The sequence below is a fragment of the Lingula anatina genome, chromosome 3, assembly GCF_051362555.1.
Source record: "Lingula anatina isolate TDL-2025a chromosome 3, LinAna3.0, whole genome shotgun sequence".
NCBI classification, from domain to species: domain Eukaryota; kingdom Metazoa; phylum Brachiopoda; class Lingulata; order Lingulida; family Lingulidae; genus Lingula; species Lingula anatina.
This window is the reverse complement of record NC_141769.1, coordinates 24,460,983-24,487,672: the sequence shown is the minus strand read 5'-3', so window position 1 is coordinate 24,487,672 and position 26,690 is coordinate 24,460,983. Positions and strand designations below refer to the sequence as shown.

The 26,690-nt window shown below is 38.0% G+C and overlaps 3 protein-coding genes and 1 long non-coding RNA gene across 5 annotated transcripts; 2 read left to right on the top strand and 2 right to left on the bottom strand.

Annotated features, from left to right (window-relative positions):
* The first annotated feature begins 632 nt into the window (after positions 1-632).
* Positions 633-2,818, top strand: LOC147763108 (uncharacterized). Its single transcript, XR_015333684.1, has 2 exons — positions 633-1,043; positions 1,640-2,818. It is a non-coding gene; the product is annotated as an uncharacterized LOC147763108 (long non-coding RNA).
* A 1,824-nt stretch (positions 2,819-4,642) lies between these two features.
* Positions 4,643-13,333, top strand: LOC106177953 (uncharacterized). Of its 2 annotated transcripts, none has more exons than XM_087008414.1 (6): positions 4,643-4,819; positions 8,771-9,503; positions 9,818-9,959; positions 10,334-10,407; positions 11,068-11,155; positions 12,077-13,333. In XM_087008414.1, exons 1-6 carry the CDS (start codon positions 4,814-4,816, stop codon positions 12,132-12,134), a joined length of 1,101 nt encoding a protein of 366 aa, XP_086864540.1. In that variant the 5' UTR covers positions 4,643-4,813; the 3' UTR covers positions 12,135-13,333. The 2 variants fall into 2 exon arrangements, with proteins under 2 accessions (XP_086864540.1, XP_086864539.1); XM_087008413.1 differs by lacking the exon at positions 4,643-4,819 and adding an exon at positions 5,210-5,251.
* Positions 13,334-13,367: 34 nt separating this feature from the next.
* LOC106173468 (cartilage intermediate layer protein 1-like) lies at positions 13,368-17,092 on the bottom strand. Its single transcript, XM_087008416.1, has 8 exons — positions 17,056-17,092; positions 16,699-16,790; positions 16,307-16,383; positions 15,787-16,000; positions 15,542-15,618; positions 14,728-14,935; positions 14,034-14,134; positions 13,368-13,642 (listed from the first exon to the last, which is right to left on the bottom strand). The coding sequence occupies exons 2-8, from the start codon at positions 16,757-16,759 to the stop codon at positions 13,583-13,585; spliced, it is 798 nt and encodes a 265-aa protein (XP_086864542.1). The 5' UTR covers positions 16,760-16,790; positions 17,056-17,092; the 3' UTR covers positions 13,368-13,582.
* Positions 17,093-18,695: 1,603 nt separating this feature from the next.
* LOC106173466 (cartilage intermediate layer protein 1-like) lies at positions 18,696-22,207 on the bottom strand. The gene is made up of 7 exons (XM_013554605.2): positions 22,051-22,207; positions 21,646-21,722; positions 21,052-21,265; positions 20,796-20,872; positions 20,171-20,378; positions 19,397-19,503; positions 18,696-19,007 (listed from the first exon to the last, which is right to left on the bottom strand). The coding sequence occupies exons 1-7, from the start codon at positions 22,109-22,111 to the stop codon at positions 18,825-18,827; spliced, it is 927 nt and encodes a 308-aa protein (XP_013410059.2). The 5' UTR covers positions 22,112-22,207; the 3' UTR covers positions 18,696-18,824.
* Positions 22,208-26,690: the final 4,483 nt, after the last annotated feature.

Here is a 26,690-nt window from a genome sequence, read left to right as displayed (position 1 = left end):
CTGACTATTTTGATATTCCTCCTTTGATTTTTCTTGGTTGGCAAAAATTACCATTTGAGTCATATTCTGTGTGTTATGAAAAAGTCTTATATCCGTGCTTCCAAGACAAAGGCAGGAATTTTGGGATAAAATATTGGACATTGTTCAAAGTTTTTCCTCAAAACGCTTGTTTTCCAAAATTTATGTTTTCTAAAATTGGAACGTGATTTCACTCCCATGGGTTTTACTGCAGCTGAGCTGAAGCTTAATTTCCTGTCGATCTATGAAGGACCTTTACTGGTCTGCCAAAAGAAGGCATTGTCCTGCAGACTATTGCACGGACTTCCTCCAAAAGCGTGGCTAATCATATTGTGTTATTTTCTATTTTGAAACCGATTTGCGTACTAAACGCTGCGACCTAGTCCTACTCTACACTCTACCAGGGCCACAGATTGAATTTTTACTAGATATTAACGGATATGTGTCTGGTTAAATCGATGGCTAATCTCTGCACTGTGTAGGGAGGCCTCGCCCTAGATTAAGCCCCCCTTTAGTCAGAATAACCCTAACCATTATAACTAAATAGAGGGCGGACTGTCCGTTACACGGACCCTCAGTTTCGTTTCACCGGTACTACGCAACACAAATGGAGATGAAAATGCTGTAGAGACGCATTTTGCAACCAAACGCATTTTGCTTTCTGTGACCAGTGACCTGTATAGAGAGATTTCTAGTTCCCAGCTTTGATTATCCAATGTGCGCAAGCCATATATGTACGTCCCTTCTTTTCATGTCTGCTGGAGCGTAGGAGCATATGATAATACGGAAAGGTGTAACAGTGTAGAAAGAGTCATGTAAAAAGCTTGTGACCCACATATCAAATGTAAGAAGACGCGCTGTAGATAGAACAGTTACATGTACACGTAGGGGTGATATTATTACTAGTGTCAACCCAATGCAGTCTACATGCAGTTGAATGTCGTCAGTGAGAGTGGCCTATATTGCAAACCAGAGACGCTGAGACGGACAAATGATTCAGTGGTTTTAAGTGTTGCAAGCTTAAGGTTAGTCTTTAATTCTCTCTTGCCTAATATGGTATTCGTGGGACCGTGTACCCCCCCTCTCTCTCTCTCTCTCTCTCTCCTTTGACACATAATCAACCTTCCTACATGAACCAGTGTAACCCAACATCTAAGCTACACTTAACACCCTTGTTAGACTGCGTTCTCAAAACCTTTTGTTCTGACAGGATCGATCTCTCAGCGTTGATTCTCGTTAAGGCGCAGTGAATATACTCAGCTTAATGTGTCTGGCACGCCTCCTCTCAAAGGAACATGAACAACATCATGGACTGTACCTCAAAGTTTTACCGACTTTACCCACCTACTTTAAGTTACGAGGGGGTGTGCCGGACATTTAATCCGGTTAAACTGAATGCAATTTACCGAGATTCCCCGAGGAGTTAGATCGATCCAGCTAGTTTGATATGGTTATGGGAACGGTCCCTAGAATACACGTGCTTATAGCTCACAGACAGCAAAGTACAGATATTAGTACAACAGATCATATTTGACGATGACAATGATATTCATACAAGCCCGAAACACCTTTCTACAGCAAAGCTATCAATATAATTCTATTGTATTTTCTTATCTTTCAGAAGCAAGAGAGGAGGATAGCCTTTGACACGCATGTGGCCTAAAGAATTACTGGATATATTTTCAATATTGCATCAACATTGCAGGAGCAAGTGACAACAATAAGAATACAAACTCTGGGACACGGTGGCAATGAGGTTCACAAATGTAACATTGCATTCTGGGAGTTTTTTGGTGCAGTTGATGGGTGGTTTATTGCTTATTCTTTTACTGATCAGTTCAAGAATGCCCTTAATCTTGGCGTCAGCGTCGAAGGAAAACGTTTCACATTTGAACCTGCACAATAAACGTTGGAATCAAGCGAGTGGACACCACAGCGGCGAGAAAACGGCGTCACAACTAATCTACTTGGTCCGAGAAGAAGATACAGAGCAGACGAAAAAGTTAATATGGTTGTTAGATGCTAAAGAGAAAATGCAATTTGCAGTCAAGACGAACACTACAAGCGGTCGACGCAGGACCAGGGGGCGCTTCTAGATACGTGTAGCAGTATCTGTTTCCAAATAATATGGACATTTTTCAATGGTGACTGGCTGCTCTCGGCATTATTCGAAAAAAACTTGATGATATCAATCAAGAACGTTATCAGCATGAGTTAACTAAAATAGCATATATTTATGTTGAAAGTTCCAAAGCCTGATAAGGGCGGTAGTCACTAAATTGTCACAACATTTTGTTCTGCTTAGCAAATGTTGCTATTCTAGAAGTAGGAATTATATATATTTTTCACAAATATTAATGACTCGTTTTTGTCCAAGTAAAGCACAATTTACTCCGTCTGTGAAGAATGTTTTTTATTGTCTACTTCTGTTTACGATTGAAATGTTTCACAGTTTTTTGAAAAGGCAATTTATCATTTCTAGGCAGTCAGTGAGAGCCATCATTTGTGAAATGTGTTCAGGCTCATCTATCACACTCGACCCCTTTTTCTTCAACGCACCAAAAAAAAAGTTTCCCCATATCGTTATCTATTATTTACTGTTTTTCAGACATCTGCTTCTTCCACTAAAGATAAATGACTTAATATCTAGTTGCTATTGACTGTGCAGAGACTGTCAATCCAGTGTCAACAGAAATATTTGGTAACCCCAACTTATGCTACCTGCTTTTTTCTTTATTTGTCTGTTTATTGACTAGGTTTTTTTTATATTTTATTCAATAAATCCATTATTTCCTTCTTTCTTTATTGTTTTCTTTATCTTGTTTTATCTTATCCATTTGTTTACTCATTTTAAAATTATTTATTATTTTACCATCTTATCAGTCACGTGGCGAAAAAAATTACCTATGTAAAATTACGTTGTCATGTGAGCAAATTGTATATGTCTAAATAAATTATCAAAATATTTAAATTGCTGATATTGTAGAGATACAATGAGCTTCATACCTGGAGGGGGCCATGAGGATTTCTCTTTGACCCCCTTTACACTGGACGGCGTCCTTTCTGCGTCCTTTGTGCGACCATGAAATTACCGTCGCTGTGGCTTTGGTTGCAAAATGAATACTCAATAGAGAGCTTTCCCACCTGCACGTTTAGGCGACCGAAAGAATTAAAAAGTTCTGTTGTCTCCTGTAGCCAAGCACTACTTGGTAGGTGGTCTTCTGGTCAACTGCCATACCTGTGTGTATGGCAATCAGACGAGTCGGTACTTTTAACTAGATCGTCCCACCTTGGAGGACTATTTAGCATGTATACATGTACACGTGTACATTGTGCGTATGGAAAATTAAAGAGTAAAATGTAAAATTAATACCGCAAGCAAACATTTATTTAAATGAAATCTTGAATAAAAAAACTAATGTTTTAACAAAGATTCGGCCCATGTGTATCTTGTGGGCAGCAAGAGCCTAGTATGTCAATTCAGTTTTTCTTTTTAATCAAAGACATAACTATCTCCATCATTTGTTTGTCTTTCTCAATTTGAGCTCCTCGCTCTTTCTTTTCTAATTCAAAGCGTTCTTTCTCGAAGGCCAACTTGTCTTTCAGGTAACTGACGTAATCTGCTGATGAATCAGTACGGCGCTTCTTAAGTGGCGGCATGATGTTGTCGCAATTTTCAGCTGAAAAAAAAAGCGTATCACCAATTAATGCAGCGTCAGTTTTTTTTTACTGATATAATAAATATTAATCAATATTTGCTAATAGAGACAATTCCATGTATAGAAAGATGTGCTGTCCTTACTTTTTTTTATTATTCATTTATTCAAATACACAAAACAGGACGCCATGTGTCTTTCGAAACAAGGCTTCATAAAATTTGCATTAAAAGTCAAGGAGACATGTCCTGTCAACTAAAGGAGAAAATCAAGCTACTAGTAGTATCTTACTAAACGGCACTTACCTTGCGGATATCCTGCTTGTTATGCGTCAATGTGTACCCAGTGTAGTGAAAGTAGAGATTGACTTACATTCTCTCATTTTCATTTTTTACAATGTTTGTCTACGCAGGTCTTGACATTAATTTAAGGTTGCGTGCTTGCGTTTTGCAACCACTTTTTCCTTACAGACCATTCTTATTATACAATCAGTCACGCGTGCGGAAGGCCAGTTCTGACTACCTTGTGGTCAGTGGAAAATGCCTTTTTTACGAATATAGGTTATAAGTTATATAAGTTATAAGTTTAAAAAAACCTGGCTGGAAGGTGGATGTATTTTCATGAACGAGAATGCGAGTATGTTTACAAATTTTGCATAGAAGGTCAATTTGTACATAAAAATTAAGTGATAATTATATTCGACGATCCACATGTACGGAGGTTCAAACGACTCAGCAAAGTAAGCACACAGACAGAGATGTCAGAGATTTGGAAACGAGGCATTTGTCTATTAGGAAAAATATACTTCAAATATTTAAAAAAATCCGATTAAATGAAATATATACACGTCGTATTTCGTCTGATTTGCCTTTTGAAATAATGTCTATGGTCCTTCCCTGATGCACTATGCGAAACCGGCGCAGCGCAACACGGCACACTCATTCTTTTGTCACCTTGCCTTTCATATTTAAATGCGCCAAAGCAGGAGTTACGAATAGCCGAACTGGTAAATAAACTTTCCACCATGATTGTAAGTTTTCAAACTTCTTCCGGGTTTGACCCCAGTCTGCTGATAGGAAGTTCGTGAAGTGATTATCGATTTTCAGCTTTTGGCGTTAAGACAGTAGAATGAGCGAAGAATGGCGGTAAGTTAAGGAGACGGGATTTAATTGTGTGAGTGTAGTTAAAGTGTGAGTGTACCTTATCTGTGATATGGCGAAAAAAAGTGTACCTTATCTGTGATATGGTACATGTAGAATGAGGGAATTTCAGGTTGGTGGGGTGTAATTACAATTATTCAAAGTACATCTTGTTTCTAGCCTTACTCTGTAAAATTTACGGTAATACACACTTGCGTCTTTATCTGTAAAGAAACTCACGGAGTTTCACTGACGTGGAGATGAATAGTCATCCTGACTTATCATCTTCATCTTCGTATTCCTGAAATACTCCACGAGTCAGATTAAAGAGCCATGGTGATAACGTATTCTTTCGGTATTAGGGTTACATTACAGGTAAAAGTATATATCAGTAAACCTTGAAGTTGATCCATGATACAGTATCAACGTGAGAAGCAGGTATGTTGCAAGATACAGTGTATATACTGTATATATACATGCCCATAGCTAGGGTTGAAAGAGAAAGGGGTGGGTGGGTTGCGTAACAAAAGAAAGTTACCCGATAAGGCCATCTGAGGTGCAAGAGAACGAGAAGTGGGGTGGGGTGGGGCCCCTGTTTGCCCTCTTCCAGAAAAAAATTCAATACCAGGACATATGAGCTGCACTCTGATGGACACAGATATGGCAAACGCGATTAGGAGGGCTATGCCTATACCAGTGCCCATCGGAGACGTCTTGGCTACGAGCATAATGAGTATGATATAGCCACATGTAGTACTATATCCCCTACTCCTGCACCCATGTCGATCCTGTCACTATCTCATTACCTGTAAACACTCGCTACAATTAGAATATACAATGCCGGACCCAGAAGAGGGGGGCATTGGACCACGTGCCCCCCCCCCTCCCTCTCCATAGCTTCGGAGTCGCCTCATCACCCCCCTTCCCTCTTTTCTCGCAAATAGTTTAACAAGCAAAATAAGATAAACTCGAATGTTTTTCATATAACTGACAGGAAATTTGTCCTCGTCTACCATTTTTATATTTGTTTTAGCTTCGCTTGACAGAAGAATAGTTTGTTAGCCTTGTGCGTTCTACTTAAGCAACATCCTGGGTCCATCGACCAATATTACCCCGCATTGGGTAATTTATAAAACTGACAGGTGAAAAATTGGTCAACAATCGAGCAGTCTTAAAGGTATCTAGGTCAGCGCATGTAACCGCTGTGTGTGTCTGCTAAAGAAGGGGTTTGATCGGTGTTTATCTAGCACGCATTCTACTGATTAAGCATGACTTAGCTTTTAAACATACTCAACCCCCTCGTCACCTTGAAGCGTGTTCATAAAGGTATACTAGCCCGTTTGGAATAGTCCCAAAGTCTTATTTTCCGTGTCCATTTATCCTGCAAAGATACTTAAGTCTTTCTCAACTCGGGCCTTAAAAAAGGATTTAAAATCCTCAAATCAAAGTATCAGAAGTCGATATTTTTGCTGAAATGCTCATGAAAACATGACCATATATATAATGACGGTGTAAAGGACTTCAAGTAGGTCCTAAATTATTGAATTATATAGTATATACCTGGCTTTTATGACACCAGGGTCTTATCGTACAATAGTGGAGGCACTTCGCCAGGACCATAAGAGATTATCAAAATGTAAGTAGGGGTTGTGCACAAATCGTAAAATTATATATCACACTGCATTGTTTTTTTTTTAATTTAAAAAATGTAAAGCCACGTCTGGCCCGTTCATTTGTCTTTCGTTCTGATGCATGGTTAAGTGCATAATACCAGAAGTACACGCGGGTCGTTCAGAACTTGGACATAACGAATTAGCTCGCAGTAGCTCTTAATGCCCACTAGCTCCACGGGGGCTCTCGCTGAATGCAATCAGCTTGACAGACTACCACAACTCCTCCTGGCGTTGAGTAGAATACAGAGAAGCTGGGGAGTCCATGAGTAAGTCGGAAACAAGTTATTCTGAATGGCCCCTTAGTCTGCCTTTTTTGCTTTCATTCATTGAAAGTAACTGTAGGCTCGCAAACTGTAATTAAAGACAGTCTCAGTGGGTTAGATTAATGTATAGAAGCAGGTTCTATGTAAAACTTTGGTCAGATTTGTGTTTTGTGAGATTGTTTATTATTATATTAATAAGTCTGGGTCACAAAAGTTCTGTTTAGACAACTAGAATAAAAAATTAGAAAACGAAAACTATTTATCATGATTTCGGAGCACAGCCGGAAGTACCTCCGGCTCAAGGTCACGACCTCGATTTTCCCACGCTTACGACCAATCACAGCAGGCTTCAGTCAGAATGAGACAGACGTCACGACTACAGAGCGAAACTTGTCAGACATGTAAATGCCGCCTGTCCACCTTTTCGGTACATGTACCGATCAAAAACAGAAAACGTAAAGCCCAAAACGCTCTTATACACGTAACCAACTTTGTATGAGCACAAATATTGTCATTTATTGTGAACAGGATAATATGATAATGAGACACACTTGAGACCTGTGAAGCGCATACTCACTTGTCGAGGAGTAGTTTCGCCATTGCCTCCTAACTCAGCTTTAAGTGTCCTCCACCGCCCCACCTCCCTCCCAACATACACAGTCTGAGTGCTTCTTCGTCTGTCTCTAATTTTCTTTCGTATCTTTCGAACTGGAGTGGCTATTTTCTTTCGTCCCCTTTTGTCGCTCTCCTCTTCAGACTTGACGCGCGTCTCCATGTTTGCTGTTTTGGCGCCAAATAGTAACATCCGGGTCTCAGCCGTAGTACTTCATTCATAGTAAACCGCGAGACTTAGCGAGAAATTGCGCGTTCTGAAGCCGTACTGTGAGGTGGTAGCTGAGTATTTAAGACGAGTCGTCTTTTATTATTTAATGGAACTTAAAAACGGTATTAGGTAGCTTCATTTTCTGAACGGTTTTGGATAGGATATACCTTGGTCATTATAGGGAAATTGGTGAGATTTTCAGGAAAATTCATTTTCGTGCTATTTTAAGGGTTTAACGCGCTGAGACTGTCTTTAAGGTAATTCCTACCAGGACTCAGTAGTTTGATTATTGACTACCGACATAATTAAGAATTAAGTAATTTTCTTTAATCAACAGCTAATAATTAAGGCCTTACTTGATTTTCATTATCATATATCATTAGTCTTGTTTTTGATTAGTATCATATAGTATGATGTAATGTTCCATGCATCAGCGTAATAAATAGCAGAAAGATATAGAAATTTGAGGTTTATTATGGTTATCAGTGCGCTGAATGATAAATGAGTTTTGTGTAGGAAGAGCGATAAGTTAAACCTTGATGGAAAACGCGCACGTATACCTTGCATTGAATGCTTCATCAGGTGAAGGTGACAGTGGGCATCTAAGGGAAATATCAACAAAACAAACAAGAGGAATCATTGAATATTGTGCATTTTTTCTTTAAAAAAACAAAAACAAAAGGCAACCATAAATATATGATTGCAAACACACGCACATGGGAGTAGATATATAGAAATAACGCCTTGCTTTTCCATAAGAACCATATGTATATAACAAAACCATTATAAACAGGAATTCACAGGTGGTTGTTTATACAGAAGAGCCTTATCCATTGATTGAGTAACAACACGCAACTTAAGAAAAGAGACGCATTGTATATGAAAACTTGAAAGCGAAGTAGCTAATGAAAGCCCGCTTTGGATGGTTACGAAAGGCAAATCATAGAGCTTACATACCTCTACTAAAATTGAAAGCAACCGTTTCTGGGCTGCACCATGGAAATATATCGTAGACGTCTACGATATAATTCCTTGGTTAATCGCTACTTTTCTCATCGTTCAATTTTTCATTCAAAAAGATCAGATTCACTGTAAAGCCACCATTGTCCGTAACCTCGGAAAAGCAACAAATAGGGACAGATTGTGCCAATATCCCTTTGAATCTTTTAATAATTCAGTATGTTAAATACTCTTTTAGGCTGCAGACACAGAAGGCCCCGCGAACATAAAATCCCTTTTAGCCAAGTTCGAGGCGGCAAAACAGGAAAATGCGAACCAGGCAACAAAACCGAAACCAGCGGCCAAACCAAGGTTGACACCGAAACCCTATGGTGCTGCAGCACCTGGACCGAAACAAAGCGTCACAGAAGAAACATCGAAGCCAAAACCTAAGCCACCAACACCAGTCAGAACTACTCCTCATCAGGACTATAGTTCCAAGAATTCTCCGTCAGCCAGGTCACCCCCTGCATCGTTAGCATTTGCGGCGCCAAACAAAACCACGCAAAATGGTGATGATACAAGCCTTACAAGCCCGAAACGGTTCATCAAATCCCCTACATCAACGAATGGGTTAATTCCGCCTAAGTTTAACCCACTCGAGATCAAGGGCCGACAGCAGAGTTTAAAACACGTGCAAAATAAACGAAATAGTGCAGCTAGATATGACGCCGAAAACACCCACAGCGAAGTGAAAGTAGTGGCAGAAAAAATCGATACTTCAAACGGTTCTAAAAATGAAAACAATGCAAGTGACGATAGAACAGAAAAGTTTGTTGAGTTGAAAATCCCGCCACTAGAAGACGACGACCCTCCTAATCGACCGCCACTACCAAAGGCGTACAAACTTCCTAAGTATGATGAGCTTGCTTTACAGCTGTTAGAGCATCCATTATTTTCGACATTTGGGGTACAGACGAGAGCAGCGACCAGTAAGTAGAAATTTTAAGAAGTTAAAGAAAAAGCGAAAAATAGCTTAAGAAAGAAAAGTGCAGCGGGTTATTTGTTGATTTTCTTTTGAAAGACGTGTATTTTTTCAGCTCACTCCCAAATAAGTTTTTCGGTAGATAAATTTCAATAATAAACAATTACTATCATGTTGACTTATTAATCTAGACTTGGTATATGAAAAGGCGACATAGCAAAGATATTTCTCTTCTTTCTACGCACATTCTGTTCGACTAACTTGCATTTGAAAGCAGTGCTTACTCCGTTTTTTCATATGTTTATTCTAAATTCAACCTAGCGACAGCAGGAAATGACAAAACACGGCCAATATCTGAGGACGACTACGATGACTTGGAAGGAGCACTAGCTGCAGTTAGAAACCTGCCATCACGTCCGCGTGCTTCTATACCGGGAAGGCGGTCGGAAATCACCTCTTTAATGTAACTCTTTCACTAATGTCACTCTCTCTCTCTCTTTCTCTCTCTTTCTCTATCTCTCTCTCCATCACACACACACACACACACACACACACACACACACTATGAATATGAAATGGTAGAACTATTTGGCAATTTTACTCTTATAAGACTGCCACAGGCATGAGAAGTTGCTTGGTTTCGATTCGTTTCGCAAATTTAACTGTTTTTCGGGGAGGAAGAAGAGTGAAAAGTGTATCTACGGGTCTCGTTTGGCTTATTGCTCATCTACCAGTGTCTGACTGGAGACCAATATAATATTTTAAACAACAACAAAACGATGTCTTTCTGTCTTGCATGCAGAATATATATATATATTATTTGTTATACTTCTGTAGCCCGGAATTCACCGAGGAAGAGGAGCTAGAACAAGATGATGATGAGGAGGAGGACTTCTATCAGCCTATAGGAGGTATATACTTAGATATCTGTTCATTAATCTTCATTCACTAACCCCTCTCCCCCCCCCCCAAAAAAAAAAAAAAAAAAAAAAAAGCAGGCAAGGATAATTACTGGCAGAAAATGTCACGTGGAAACAAATTACCATGGTGATGCCAATCATTTTCAAAAATAGACCAACACCAACCATACATTATACCAGGGAATTATATCCGATATAATTCCCTGATTATACCAAGCTCCTCCTTTCAATAGATTTGAATGCTTGGTTGGATTTAAATTGACGTTTGATTTTATTATGCGTGGATTGAACAGGCCCCCTCTCACTTCTTCTTTTTCTTTCATTTTCCTCTATTTATAATATTTCAGGTATAGAAAACAAGCTTTAATAACATGCATGCCAACAAAAACGCTAAATTTGTTTAAATAAAAAAGAATTCACCTACTTAGAACAATATTGTCAAATCAATTCAAAAATAGCCATATCCAATTTTTATCTTGTGTTTCATTTTATTTTATTACACATTATTCATAACTGATTCAGAAATGAGAACAACCATTTTGTAATTTTGGCCTTTTCTTCGTCTTTCATCGTATTCTGTCTGTTTATTTGTTTATTCTTTTAATAATTTATTTATCTATTTGAGTCACTCTTTTAATCTAAATATTGCAGCTCCTCTTGGTGAAGACCCGGACGACCCAAACCCAGACTATGACGACATTAACGACCTGAGGAGGAGTGAGTTGCTGAGGAATTCCCAGTAAGTAAACAAGGCCAAACTGATATAAAACGTTCATTAGCTTGGTAGTTGGATCATCAGTCTGATGAGGGCCTACGCCCAGGTTGGCCGTAAGCTAACGGTATGAAAGTGTTTCGGCTTGTGTTTGATAATTATCATATCAGATCAAACTGATACGGATTATGTGCTTACAAGTATCGGAGGGAACTGTTCCGGTGCATGTGCTCATAATATTACTTGTGATCTTTACAATACCCTCCGATGACCTAAGGAAGGGGGTGCGTACCCTCTACCAGGGTGGCAGATTCTATAGGGAAAAATGAGAAAATCAGAGATAGTAAAATGACCGTATATTTATCTAAAGACATACATGTATCTGTGAATATCCTGTGAAAAGTCAATGTGTGGCCTTGGTAGAGGGTAGGGGAGATTGGGTCTAGTTGGACCCCGGGGTAAGTTGGCCCCCCATCAATTTATGACAAAGTAACTATGGGGTAAAAGAATTGATCACATCATTTTGTAAAGTGACCGTATCCAATAGTGCTAAGAAAGCGTCGGCAGTGAGTCCAAATGAAATAATTTAGCATCTTTAAAATGTAAATTAATTAAAGAGACTTGATTGGGGGGTGGGGGTGGGGGGGCAACTTACCACGGGATCCAACTAGCCCCGGTCTCCCTTATACGGGGGGGGGGGGAGTACAACTCCATGCATCCGCCACACCCACGCCTAAATTTACCCTCTGATATCAGGGACCTCCAAAGAGTATGGAAAAAATTAAGTACTGCGATCCCCTGCCTTTTAGATGTCACGGGAAACTCACCAGAAGTATAAAGGTACCTGTAGTTTCAAACTGACCAATTTGAAACCTAGGGTGCTTTGCGGCCACGACACAAGAAGTATGTGGTATTCTTATTTTCACATCGTAGTGTTTTTTCTTCCAGGTTGGAGAATGGGGCTGACAGGGATTTGGAACCGGAGGACACGTATGAATCAATATGAGGCTTATAGCTACTGTACATTAATGTCAATAGATGTCATCAGTGGAATACAATTATTTATTCTATATTCGAAAAAAACAGGTGCGATTTTTCTGACAGGGAAGCCTCAGCTGATTTATACCTTGGGCACAGACAATTTAAGGCAATTTGCAGAAAAAAGAAGTATGTTGAATGCTTTCTTGTGTTTGGTTAAAAAAAACTGCGAGTGTACAGACAATATTTCCCTCTAGATGGATTTTATCCGTTAATATTTTATTCAAATTCTTTTTATATTTTATTATAGACGAATTTATTTAACAGCGCTAAATGTGAGCTACATTAATGAGGCTGACTGACCTAATAAACGGTGCAAGGCAAATACAATTGCCCCAAGGTCTCTTTTCAAAACTAGAGCATCAATATTTTCTCGATTCAGTTTAATGTTATTTTTAAAGTACATAATTTATGAGTCTTGTCATAGACGTTGTATGCAGTGACACATACCCTTAAGTTTGCGATTAGGGCAATGAGTCGACGTTTTCAATGACATAATTTTGGAATCATTAAAATTCTATTTTAAGATAGTGTTTGTGGTGCTTTTACGGTAAAGAATAGAACTGCAGAGTAGCTTGGTTTTCACTTTTGCTACTACGACTCAATGGAACTTTTAATAGCAATAGTTAATGGAACAAACTACAATATCTTTAGAATTTACAGTTTTCCCCATTGAAAAGATTGAGTCATTGCCGTATATGGTTCCGTATTGTTGTGCGGTGTAGAATTAGTAAGGTATACGGTATAGCAAGATTCATGTACAAAGTGCTGTGCAATACTGTACATGTACGGTATAGTATTGCACAGCACTTTGAAATCACTGATACGTGTATGTGGCGGCTCTATAAGTAAAGAGGTGAAAAGACAAGTGCATCATACTGAAGCCTGATGTAAAACTAAAAAAGGAAATTGTAAATAATAATGAGAAATGGTCCACGTTGTACTATATAAAAAAGGCACAGTGTGCTCGCTCCCCCCTCACCCATTCGACCCTTTATGTTACTAAACAAACCAGAGAAAGAGATTTTGCGTTGTTTTACTTTCAGCTTCTGTTTTGTTTGCATATGTTTTTAAGTAATCTGTTTGGTAATTCAAAAGCTGTAGCTTCATCTTTACCATACTTTCATGTCACCAGTCTTGCTGTATCTAATAAAAACACAAAACTTATATGATTTTAGGCTTGTTCTGCTTCTTTAATTCATCTACAGGTTATTGCATTTTTGGTATTATTCTTGTAACGATAAAAACAAGAAGCCATGTGCAAGTAGTGTTCGTTCCAGAACTTTAATTCTTCTATGGGCACAGGAAACGAACCTCGTAGTCCTTGCAAGCCTGCCCGAAGGCCTGATCCGCATTGACGCAAACGAGACCCTCAGAAGGAGTGCATTTATTTTTCAAAACCTGCCCGGTTTGGTCTCATGGCCGCTCAGTGGATCTTTCACGACACTGGATGTCAATAGGTTCGTGGCTGTTGCACTGAAACAAGGACGATAGAAATTAAATTTTAAAAAAGAAAAGAAAAGAGAAAAAAGAAAAGAAAAATTTAAGAAAAGCAAGGCTATTGCTTAGAGTTAGCTTTGTTATCTTGTATTCGTATAGATATCAAAATCATTTTAAATGCATTGCGCTTTTGTTTCATAAGTTTAAGATTTTTTGTTCACTGAAAGTGCACTATAAACTGAGGAAAAAATATTATATTAATTTTAAAAAATCATGCTTTGTGTAGTGTTACAGTTAATTGGACACAAATGGCAGATCGATAATAGTCTACATAAAAATCGCACTGTTGTTTTAAAATGTACAGGGTATGTCATAATAAGGCATGGGAACAGCTATTAGTTAACTAAATGCGGGAAAATAGCGATACCGGGTTGTGTCCTGTTGGTCCGACGTGCTCCCAATCTCCAGTAACACTCGGACTGTCTCTGTTCAGCCAGTTCGTCCAGCGTGCGCATGTCGGGCAAGTTCCTAGAAGTCAATTATAGGTCCATTATAGCCATTAACAGTAACGAGTAACGCTGTAACTTGAAAAAAATGGGGAGAAAAGATATACGTATATGTGTCTGCGTTTAAAATTCGAAAGAGTAGTCAGTCGGTGAGTTAAAATGCTATGAAAAGCGCCAGAGTCACTTACATATCCGTTGTGCTCCCACCAAGTTCTTAGGTTATCAGGCGCACTCTGTTACCTTGTTGAGTTTGGCCCTATTCAGAATAGGGACTAACTAGTCCGAGGGCCAATTATGGCCGACCCACTTGCATACTTCCCCACGGGATATCTATTCGGTGTCTATTATATATAAATGTGCACGTGCACACACATACACACACACACGCATACATATTGTATACACGCGGGGAGAGAGAGTTCAATTCCATTCGAAATTTGAAAGTGTTACAGTGCTCCGCCGCAATGCTTACAAGCCTGTGGTTCAGAGACGAGGTGGACCAGCTAAATATTTTCATATTGTATAAAGTAATGATAATATTTATTAATATATTTGATTATACATGAAGAAACTGACACACATCAGAACTGTCTTTTGGGATAAAAGTTTACCTACCGATGACAGGGCAGCGAAACTGCACTTCGTAATCTCTGCAGTATTTGCCGTTCACGTCAGTGGAACACACGAGTCCAGTGTCCCAGCCACACGCCAGCCCGGCATTGAACTTGTCCCCAGTGCTGTAATATGGCGTCTTGTTGCTCTTGTCACGGCAGAGCGTACATAGGGGTCGTACACCACGGCAAATGTTGTTATTATCAGTTGTCTGCAAAGAAAATAGGTCCTACATGTACGGTTATTTCTCACAGATTTGAAACACCCGCATTGAACTTGTCCCCAGTGCTGTAATATGGCGTCTTGTTGCTCTTGTCACGGCAGAGCGTACATAGGGGTCGCACACCACGGCAAATGTTGTTATTATCAGTTGTCTGCAAAGAAAATAGGTCCTACATGTACGGTTATTTCTCACAGATTTGAAACACCCGTATTGGCCTTATACTTTCTCTCTTTGCCAGATTTCTTCACAAGCAAATAAGGAGTTTTTTAAAAACATAGGCTCATCTGCTAAACCATAGCTGTAATCATTGTCAGTGCTTATTTCCGGAAATGTCTGAATAATGATAATTTGTCTGGATCTAATAAACAAATTGCTGTGAACAAACTTTTCGGTTTTTCAATGTTAAGGTTTTAACAGGACTGCTTTCTATGCATTAAATCTTTTCTGATCTTTTTTACAAAATAAACGTACAAAATATTTTACAGTATTTACATATTCAGAAAAGTCACAGGTCGCAATTGTGTATGATTTGAAAACTCATTTTTTCACAATACCAATGCGTAGATTAAAATAAAAAACTAAATTTTTGATTACCCGAAAACTAGACACGCTTTCCCAGTCCCCAGTCGCACTTGGGTCATCTCTGTCCAAATATGGTCCAGTTTCCACCTCTACAAATGTAAAACGTAAATAATGATGATAAAATTAAAATAATGATGATAACGACAAGCCTTCTAAAAACCGGGCCCCAGAAGTCGTAAGGGTAGTAGAAATGTCTAAAGCACTTTGTACAGTTTTGTATTAAAATGTATGGATGGGTTGTTTAAACTCTTTCTTACTTGTAGAAGGACAGAGAAACCGTATCTCGTAGTCTTTGCAATAGCTTGTAGGGTCTTGTTCGCCGTTCCTGCATATCAGACCCTTAGTTGGGAGGCAGTTGGCAGCGAGCTTATCGGGTGCAGAACCCCTCCAGCGCGTGAAGACAGTAGAGGAGCCTTTAACACGACACTCGGCCCCAATCGGCTTGCAGCCACCACAAATGTAGTGAGTCTTCTGAAATTGATAGACACATAGGTAGGAACACTGCTCTTTCTTTTCTTTGATACCGGTATAATGTGACAGAGAGTCCCCCATGTAGAGAGTCCGCTCCCATTCATTTGTACATCTATATATGACAATGTGATTGTGCTCATCTATTTCTTATTTGCTGTATCCCTCAGCTCTTTATAACCCCCATCTATACCCCCCACGCACACACACACACACACACACACACACACACACACACACACAGCTAGATCCTGCATTCGCCGGTCGATAAGAAAGAAAGAAAGAACAGAAAAGGCAGACACCACGTACCCGCAGATCAGCGACAGTTTCCCAGTCGCCGGTAATCGAGGGGTCGTCGCGATCGTACCATCTGGACCAACTGTGACCTGTGCAATAAATAAATAAATAAACAAACATTTTGGTGTTCTGAATTGGTTTTCGAAACAAAATCGTCTTTTTTTCACATTTTCAGCTTCGTAACACACAGTCATAACGCAAAGGAACAAATTTTAGTCCTTTTTCTTTAACTTACACAATCAGTTATATGCATTTTCAAGAAAAAAGGTATTTTTTTTGTATTATGCGTTTCTTGTTTTGCAGTCAGTAAGTAAGTAAAAACATTATCACCGCCACTGAGGATGAATTTTGTTGTTTTTTTTTCAATCAAATAACAGAAAAAAATAAACCTGAGATGCACATACCTTGTATTTGAACAACAATAGAAAGACACAACGCGGCGAAGAGCATCATTGTGGTCTCCATTGAATATTAGCTGTGATAACAGAATTGTCACCTGAAAGGATATAAATATTAAAAATGCAGAAAGAATTTGAGGCAATCTTTTGCTCTTTAAGTCTTAAAGTATACATTCTGTTTTCAATCTCAAAACATCCTAGATAATAACCTTCAAAGCAAAAATTTTTTTCTGTAGTGAAAGCAATGCTACTTAAACCGCTTCTAATTGAATCATTAAAACGAGCCATTGCATGACTTATCTTATTCACTTGCTCATAATAATGAATGAAACTCCCCCGCGAGCTGTTCTTACAGTGCCTTACCTGTACCTCTTCAAATGCCAATTCTACTGACGTAGTCGCTGCTTATATAACATAACCCAAGCCTTGGCCTACCCTTAGGCAATGCCAGACACCAAAATTAATATTATTGTTCTTTCTCATCAATCATGGAATTTCCTTTTCCCACAAACTCGTTTAAAGACAGACAATGAGCGTTCGACCTTCATAGAGCAAAAACAAAAAATGAATATCCTTGAAATGTGATACTTGCTGGCGGTACATATTTTTTCTAACTAACAATTAAAGCATCAACTTGTGGTAAAAATAGTAATGTGAACCGTTTAATAAAATACGCACTGTAAATGTGACAAAAACAAATATTAATAAAAAACATTCTTTTTGTAATGCTCTGGTAAATTTGACACAAATGACAGATAGATGATAGTCAAATTATCACAATATTATATCAATGTAAATAGGCAATGGAAATGTATATGATCTGTATCAACTTATTGGTGATATTAACAAGTTCCGTCCTGTTAAACCTAAGTGTTCCCTTTCACTGGTGGCAATAGGACTTTCAACCTTATTCACTTGTACTTGCTTATCTTATCCATATTCCACTGTCTGTCCAATTCCACTTTATTTACTTATTGGTGTGATTCGTGTTGCAACGCCTGTCTGTATTTAAAAAATCTTATTTCGCTATTCTTTTTATATTTTGTTAAAGACGAATTTATTTAACAGTACAAGATGTGAGCTACATTAGCGAGGCTGTCTGAACTAATAAACGGTGCAAGGCAAATGACAATGCCTCCAAGGTCTCTCTTCAAAAAAAAAAAAAAAAAACAAAAAAACAAAAACAAAAAGAAAAAAAATACTATGGGGGAAATTACTGCACAAAGCATCTGTTTTTTCTCGTTAAAAAGATTCAGTTTAATGTTATTTATAAATTACGTAATTTATTAGTCCTGTCTAAGACGTTGTATGCAGTGATATAGAGCACTAAATTTGTTATAAGGGCAATGGCTCGACGTTTTCATTTGTGAAATTGTCAGTCTTTCGGATCCATAATTTTGGAATCATTCAAGTTTTATTTGAAGATAGCATTTGTGGTGTTTTTAAGGTATAGAATAGAACTACAGAGTAGCTTGGTTTTCTCTTTTTCTACTACAACTCAATGGAAAAGTTTTAATCGCAATAGGTTATGAAAAATTACAAGATCTTTAGAATTGACAGTTCTTCCCATTGAAAAGAGTGAGCCATTGCAGTATATGGGTCAGTATTGTATAGAATTAGTAAGGTATGTACATGTAAGTGTACTTTATAGCATAGTACGGTACAGTATTGTACAGCACTTTGAAACCACACACATGGCGGCTCTATAAGTAAATAGGAAAAAAGACAAGTGCATCACACTGAAACCTGATGTATAAAAGGTACATTGTCAATAGTAATGCAAAGTGGCCCACGTTGCACCACATTAAAAAAGGCATATAGTGCTCGCTCCTCCCACACCCATTCGAACCTTTATGTTACTAAATACACCAGTGAATGAGATTTTGTGTTGTTTTACCTTCAGCTTTTGTTTTGTTTGCCTATGTTTTAAGTAATTTGTGTGGTAATTCAAAAGTCGTAGCTTTATGTCACAAATCTTGCAGTATCTAATAAAAACACAAGACTTATATGATTTGAGGCTTGTTCTGCTACTTTAATTCATCTACAGGGAATTGCATATTTGGTATTACTCTTGTTACGCTTAAAACAAGAAGCCATGTGAAAGTAGTGTCCGTTCCAGAAGTTTTTCTCTTCTATGGGCACAGGAAGCGGACCTCGTAGTCCTTGCAAGACTGTCTGGAGGCCTGATCCGCATTGACGCAAACGAGACCCTCAGAAGGAGTGCATTTATTTTTGAAAACCTGCCCGGTTTGGTCCCATGGCCGCCCGGTGGATCTTTCACGACATTGGATGTCAATAGGCTCGTGGCTGTTGCACTGGAACAAAAGGAGTATAGAAATTTAAATGGAAAAAAGAAAAGAGAAAATAGAAAAGAAAAATATAAGAAAAACAAGACAATTGCGTAAAGTTAGCATCATTTTCTTGTATTCGTATATAGACATCAAAATCAGATCAAATGCATTGTATTATGTTTCAAAAGTTTCAGTTTTTTTTGTGGACTGAAAACGCACCGTAAACCGAGGAAAATATGATATTAATAAGAAAAAATCATGCTTTGTGTAGTGCTACAGTTAATTGGATACAAATGGCAAATAGATAATAGTCTACATAAAAATCGCACTGTTGTTTTTAAATTTACAGGGTAGGTCATAATAGGGCAATATTAACAGCTATTAATTAATTTAATGCGGAAAAATAGCGATACCGGGTTGTGTCCTGTTGGCCCGACGTGCTCCCAATCTCCGGTAGCAGTAGGACTGTCTCTGTTCAGCCAGTTCGTCCAACGTGCGTTTCCACATGTCGGGCAAGTTCCTAGAAGACAATAATAGGTCCACTATAGCCATAAACAGTAACTAGGAACGCCATAACTAGAAGAAATTGGAATATATATATATATATATATAGAGAGAGAGAGAGAGAGAGAGAGAGAGAGAGAGAGAGAGAGAACGTCTACCTTCAAAAGTCAAAAGAGTAATCAACCGATGAATGAAAAATGATGTAAAAAGCACCGGAGTCACTTAGATTTTCTTGTTTCCACTGAGTTTTTATGTTACCTTGTTGAGTTTTAAATACGGTTGGCCTTGCCTGAAACAGTATGGGGTGTTAATGTACACTTTGGAAGTGTACACTTTGTAATTGGCATTAAAATACCCATAACAACTGGTATAGCATATATTTGCTACAATTTGCACCTACCAAATCACCATACGACTAACGCTACTCTTCCTCTGTTTCAGCGCATAGGCACGCATACATACTGTATTCACGCGGGGAGAGAGAGTTCAATATTCCATTCGAAATTTTAAAGTGTTACAGTACTCCGCCGCAATGTTTACAAGCCTGTGGTTCAGAGACGATGTGGACAAGCTTAATATTTCCATATTGTATCAATTAATGAAATTATTTATTAATATATTTGATTTAACACGACGAAACTGACACACATTAGAACTGAAGTTTGGGATAAAAGTTTACCTACCGATGACAGGGCAGCGAAACTGCACTTCGTAATCTCTGCAGTATTTGCCGTTCACCTCAGTGGTACACACGAGTCCAGTGTCCCAGCCACACGCCAGCCCGGCATTGAACTTGTCCCCAGTTCTATAATATGGCGTCTTGTTGCTCTTGTCACGGCAGAGCGTACAAAGGGGTCGAACACCACGGCAAATGTTGTTATTATCAGTTGTCTGCAAAGAAAATAGGTCTTTGTCGAAGATCTGAAACACCCGTATTGACCTAATACTTTCTTCTTTGACAGATTTCTTCACAAGGAAATATGGACTTTTAAACAATAGCCCATCGTGCTGAACTATAGCTGTAAGCATTGTCAGTGCCTATTTCGGGAAATGTCTAAATAATAATTATTTGTTTGGATCAAATAAAAATTGCTGTGAACCAGCTTTTCAGTTTTTTAATGTTAAGGTTTTAACAGGACCGCTTTCTATGCATTAAATCGTTTCTAATCTTTTTTTACAAAATAAACGTACAAAATATTTTACAGAATTTAGATATTCAGAAAAGTCACAGGTCGCCATTGTATATTATTTGAAAACTCATTTTTTCACAAAACCAATGCGTAGTTATAAAACTAAATTTTTGATTACCCGAAAACTAGACACGCTTTCCCAGTCTCCAGTCGCACTTGGGTCATCTCTATCCAAATACGGTCCCGTTTCCACCCCTACAAATGTAAAACGTAAATAACAGTGATAAAATTACAAAAATAATGATAATGCCAAGCCTTCTAAAAACGGTTCCAGAAGTCATAATGGAAGTATAAATGTCTAAAGCACTTTGTTATTTTAACTTTTAGTTTTCAATTAAAATATATTAAAATGGGTTGTTTAAAGTCATTCTTACTTGTAGAAGGGCAGAGAAACCGTATCTCGTAGTCCTTGCAGTAGCCTCCAGAGCCTTGATCGGCGTTCTTGCATATCAGACCCTTAGTTGGGAGGCAGTTGGCAGCGAGCTTATCGGGTGCAGAACCCCTCCAGCGCGTGAAGACAGTAGAGGAGCCTTTAACACGACACTCGGCCCCAATCGGCTTGCAACCACCACAAATGTAGTGAGATTTCTGAAATTGATAGAGAAATTGGTTGGAATGCTGCTTTTTCTCTTCTTTGATAGCCTCTCAAAATCGTGTAGGCATTCAAACCCATTTGACTATCACTGCTGTGAGTAACAATGACGTATGTGTGGTACAAAGTGGCTTCAACATCACCTTCTTTTCACTATAACAAAAGAGAGCGAGACAAAACACGCCACCATTTTCAAATCTGAGAACTATGGATGACAATGTGATTGTACTCATCAACAACTATTTCTTATTGGCTACATCTCTTCGCTCTTTATGCCCCCCATCTCCCCCACCACCCCCCACCCACCCACCCACAGCAAGATCCTGTATTCGCCAGTCAATAAGATGTTCAAACAGAAAAGGCAGACACCACGTACCCGCAGATCAGCGACAGTTTCCCAGTCGCCGGTACCCGAAGGGTTGTCGCGATCATACCATCTAGACCAACTGTGACCTGTGCAAAAAAAAAAAAAAAATAAATAAAATAAATAAAAAATAAAAAACCATTTTGGTGTTCTGAATTGCTTTTCGAAACAATATCGTCTTTTTTAAATTTTCAGCTTTATAACACACAATCAAAACGCACATGAAAAAATTTCAGTCCTTTTTTCTTTAACTTACACAATCAGCTATATGCATTAAAAAAAGGTATACAGTACTTCTGGTATTGTGTACTTCTTTTCTTGCAGTCAGTAAGTAAAACCATAACAATCATCGCCAGTGTGGATGAATTTTGTTTTGGACAAATAATAGAAAAAAAAATGAAATCGAGGCGCACGTACCTTGTATTTGAACAACAACAGAAATACACAACGCGGCGAAAAGCACCATTGTAGTCTCCATTGAACACTAGATGTGATTGTTACCTGAAAGGAAAGAAATATTGTAAATGCGGAAAGAATTTGAGGCAATCTTTTGCTCGTTTACGGTTTAAAGTATACATTCTGTTTTCAATCTCAAAAGATCCAAGATAATTACCTACAAATCAAAAATTCTTTTAGCTGTACTGAGAGCAATGCCACTTAAACTATTTCTATTTGAATCATTAAAACGAGCCATTGCGTGACTTGCCTTATTCACTTGCTCATGATATATCTAGTGTTCATATTATAATGAATGAAACTCCCCCGCGAGCTGTTCTTACAGTGCCTTACCTGTACCTCTTCAAATGCCAATTCGTCCGTCGTGGTCACTGCTTATATACCATAACTCGAGCTTTGGCCAATCCCCAGGCGATGCCAGACACCAAAATTAATATCATTATTCTTTTCATCATCATAACAATCATGGGATTTCCATTTCCACAAACTCGTTTAAAGACAGACAATGAGCGTTCGACCTTCATAGAGCAAAAACAAAAAATGAATTTTCTAGAAATAATATACTTGCCGGCGGTACATTTTTTTCTTACTAACAATTAAGGCATCAACTTGTGGTTAAAATACAAACATTCAAAGAGTTAAATTAAATGTAATGTGAACCATTAAAAAAAATGTGCACTGTAAACGTGACAAAATAAATATTTATAAAAAACATTCTTTTTGTAATGCTATGGTAAATTTGACACAAATGACAAATATATGATAGTCAAATCATCATCATAGTATATCAATGTAGATAGGCAATGAAAAATGGAAATGATCTTTATTAACTTATCGGTGATATTAACGAGTTCCGTCCCGTTAAACCTAAGTAATCCCTTTCATTGTTAGCAATAGGACTTTCTCTATTCAACCTTATTCACTCGTACTTGCATATCTTATCCATATTTCACTGTCTTTCCAATTCCACCTTATTTACTTATTGGTGTGAATCGTGTTGCACTGTGCACGTGTCTGTTTTAAAAATCTTATTTAGCAATTCATAGTAAATATTGTAAACCACAGCTCACCTCAAGATGTCTTTCTTCTCAACTTAAGATATTCTCTAGTAAGTACATACTGGCCAGAGATAAAAGACATACGCCAAGCCCTTTCTTAGCGAGGGTGTAACGTGGTTAACACGTCCCAACCCCCCCCCTCCCCCCCCTCCTCCACCCACCCCCACCTAAACCCAATCGAGCCTGAGAGTGAGCAAATTAGGGGCCATAAGCGCACAGGGGAAGTTTTCGACAAGGAGACGCTAGTCACAGTAGACGGGCTTCATTAATTATGATAAATGTCCACAATACCAGTAAAGTGTAAAGTGATCTACGGAAATTTCACGTTCTCCCCTCGCTGACAGCACTTTTATTCTTTTACAACTTTTTTTTTAGGGGGGTGGGGGTGTAAAATTGTTCGGCTAGGTCTGATGGTTAAAAAGTATAAAAAGCTGCAAACTTTGTGCTTGTTCAGCAAAGTTTTCTTCTAAACATACAGTATTTGAATTATATAAACGGGTTTGTTGATAAAACTGAAAAAGGCCAGTGAAAAAACGAGAGGGTGACACAACAATGTTCGCTTATTACCCAATCAGGAAAGTTCAACACCGTAAACATGTCATCAAAATTGTATTTTCTAATTCGTCATATCTGTCGTGCAAGCCTCAAAATTCCGCACAGGTGCCGCAGGAGTGTCAAGGTCACTGTATAAATTTGAAAGAGACGAACTACATAACATGCATATAGTTATATTTTCAGAAGTGAAGGTTAGAGCGCGCACAGAAATAATTTGATCTACAAAAAGTTGCATCATTTGACGATGAGTGCCAGGTCGTTGTGACCCAGATACCCCCATCCGTTTTCACAAATACTCTCTAGTGTAAAATGATCATTATTATCAAAATTTGTAACGACTGGAAGAAGAGTTTATTGCAGATAACGTTAGTTCTAAAAGAAGTACATGTGCACCCTGCATAACTTTTTAAAAATTGTTTTTTTTCTGATTTTGACCTTTATATTTCGGATTTTCAACATATAAACACCCCTTTCTCTTTCAAGCATTTCTCTGTATTCTTCCACGAGGTCGTATAGCTTATATTGAATACCTGTATAGAATTAAGTAGCGTGGATAAGCGGTGAGACAAATACAAATAAAAAGCGCGGAGCATTCAAGTTATTGGTCGGATTCCCACCAAAATCAGTACACATGTACCAAAACAACACCATAAAATGCACTGTTTTACCTTGTTGAGTTTGTCTGGGTATAACGTGGACCATGTATGGCAATGTACGGCTATGGGATGTTAATGCTTGTTGCATAAGTGCAATTGTTATTGACGTAATTCATCAATTCGATCGTGTTGCGCAAAGAGTCCATTTGACATGAAATAATTTACAACTGGCACTGACAGGAAGCTAGTTTGTTTGGTGCAGGTCCCCTCCTGTGGTTTTAAAGACAGCAGATGAGACGGTCCAAAACAGTTCAAAATGCAAAGACCTTCAAATACGGGAGAAAGGAAGGACTACACGTGCCAAGATTAGTTTAAAAAAAGAAAAGAGGAAAGAAAAACTTGGGGTCCCATGGTCTGGTCAAGTGCAGGGATATAGATCCAGTAAACAGTAATATAGCGGTAGTGTTACACTATCTATTTTCACTCTTAAATGTAAATCCAAACCACAAAAGAGAAGTCTAAACAAGAAACTAAAGTGTCTTCAAAGTTATACATTTTAAATAATAAATATCCACCCACTTTAAGCTGACGGAAAAGGGAGATCAGGTAATGATTCTAAAGTTGAGGAAATAGTTGTGGTTCATTACTGTCATTTGGCTTTTTTTTATCTCTTCCACCTAAAAAAAAGTCATCAGAGGTGAGGTAATTTGGTTTAAGCCAGTCCCAGGTACGAGTCCCAGGCACGTAGTTGTGACGGTACTCGGATAATATATTCATGTTTAGGGCAACTAAAAGAAGAAATGAAGTCCCAGTGTTCAGTTTTATGTATCTTGTTTACCAACCGGACACAAACATAGAGTCAGAGATAGAGTAAAGAAAAGAAAACGTTAACCTGTGTCCTTGTATGAAAATAATAGTAATGATAGATGAGAAATTTACTTTTTTTTTACAAGAGATAGATTTGTATATAGATTGGTAGATTTGTGGCGTGTGGCATGAAACTGGCATCGCTGTGGTCGTAGAACGGAGGCACAAACATCACTTTGGTTGCAAAATGAATGCTCAATGATCGGCCAGTTGTCGGTTCGTAAAGTATTATTTTTAACTCTCAAACGGGGCCGCACTGCGGGACGCAGAAAGGATGCCGGCCAGTGTAAAGAGGACTTAACCAACCACGGTTACAATATAGCAAAACGACTGTATACATATATAATGTATCTACATTTTTGCCAGCCGCAGGAGAAAGTGACATGCTGCGTAGGTCTACATTGTGTGTTCATTTGATATTTTAATATTAAAAAAACTACGTAAAATTGTAGATAATAAATCTTTATTAGTTACACTTTTTTGGTCAGCACGGAATGAGTTAAAATAGTTTTGATAAATCAAATTTAGGCATAAAATTGTTTTATAAATGTAAAAACATTATAAATATCTCTATAAAAAACTCGGCTGTTTAGCACATATTATCTTTCCATTTAAATCAATAATAAAAGATGAAATATGTTAAAAATCACCATTTTACATAACAGTTATAACCATCGTGTTTTCCAAGTGTTCATACATAAAACAATAAAGCACATATCGCTAACAAAAATCAGCTGCCAAGTGAAATTGCAAACCCCGAGAAATACATGAGAAGGAAACCGATAGTGTAATTCCTTTATACTAGGCTATATGTTATAAAGGATATATGTCTATGCCATGATAATACGTTAAAAAAAGGAAGATGCTGCATAAAACAATACATTATACCTCTCTTTCCCTTTCTTGTCCTGTGGATCTTGTCTTGGGCAGCGTTCCGGGTAGTATTGATAGAAACCGTCAACACCCACTATATATACTTTTGTCAATGACACTGTAACAATATAGTACTCTCTTGGACTACAAATATAAAAAAAACGTGGTAGTCCTATGGCGTATGGAGGTACTGTATTTTCTGGGCATTTTACAAGTCTTTATATCCCCATCATTACCATAGTACTGAAAGACGAAAGATAACGGTAATATGCACTTGACAGTCAAACAATTTATGATAAGATAATGGGCGTTTCTTAAGTGAATAACTCTTTGGCATTACCTAGATTTCGGCGCTTGCAGATTTAAAATCCATCTTAAAAAATAATACTTATTTCTTTATTATTTAATGTTAAAATTGTTAAATTGTACTAGGCAAATTGTGGTGAAAGTCAGATATCCTCGTTGAATGAGAACAGTGGGCTTTATAATTACCTTGAAAACTTGAAGGACCTGTTCAAGCCTTAAAGGGATAACAGCTGTTCGTAAGATATCCATATTTCACAATCAATACATTGTAAACAACTCATAGAAATGTAACAAATTCTATTTTCCCACCAAAACGGCGGTAAACTCAATTATTCTTGAATTTGTA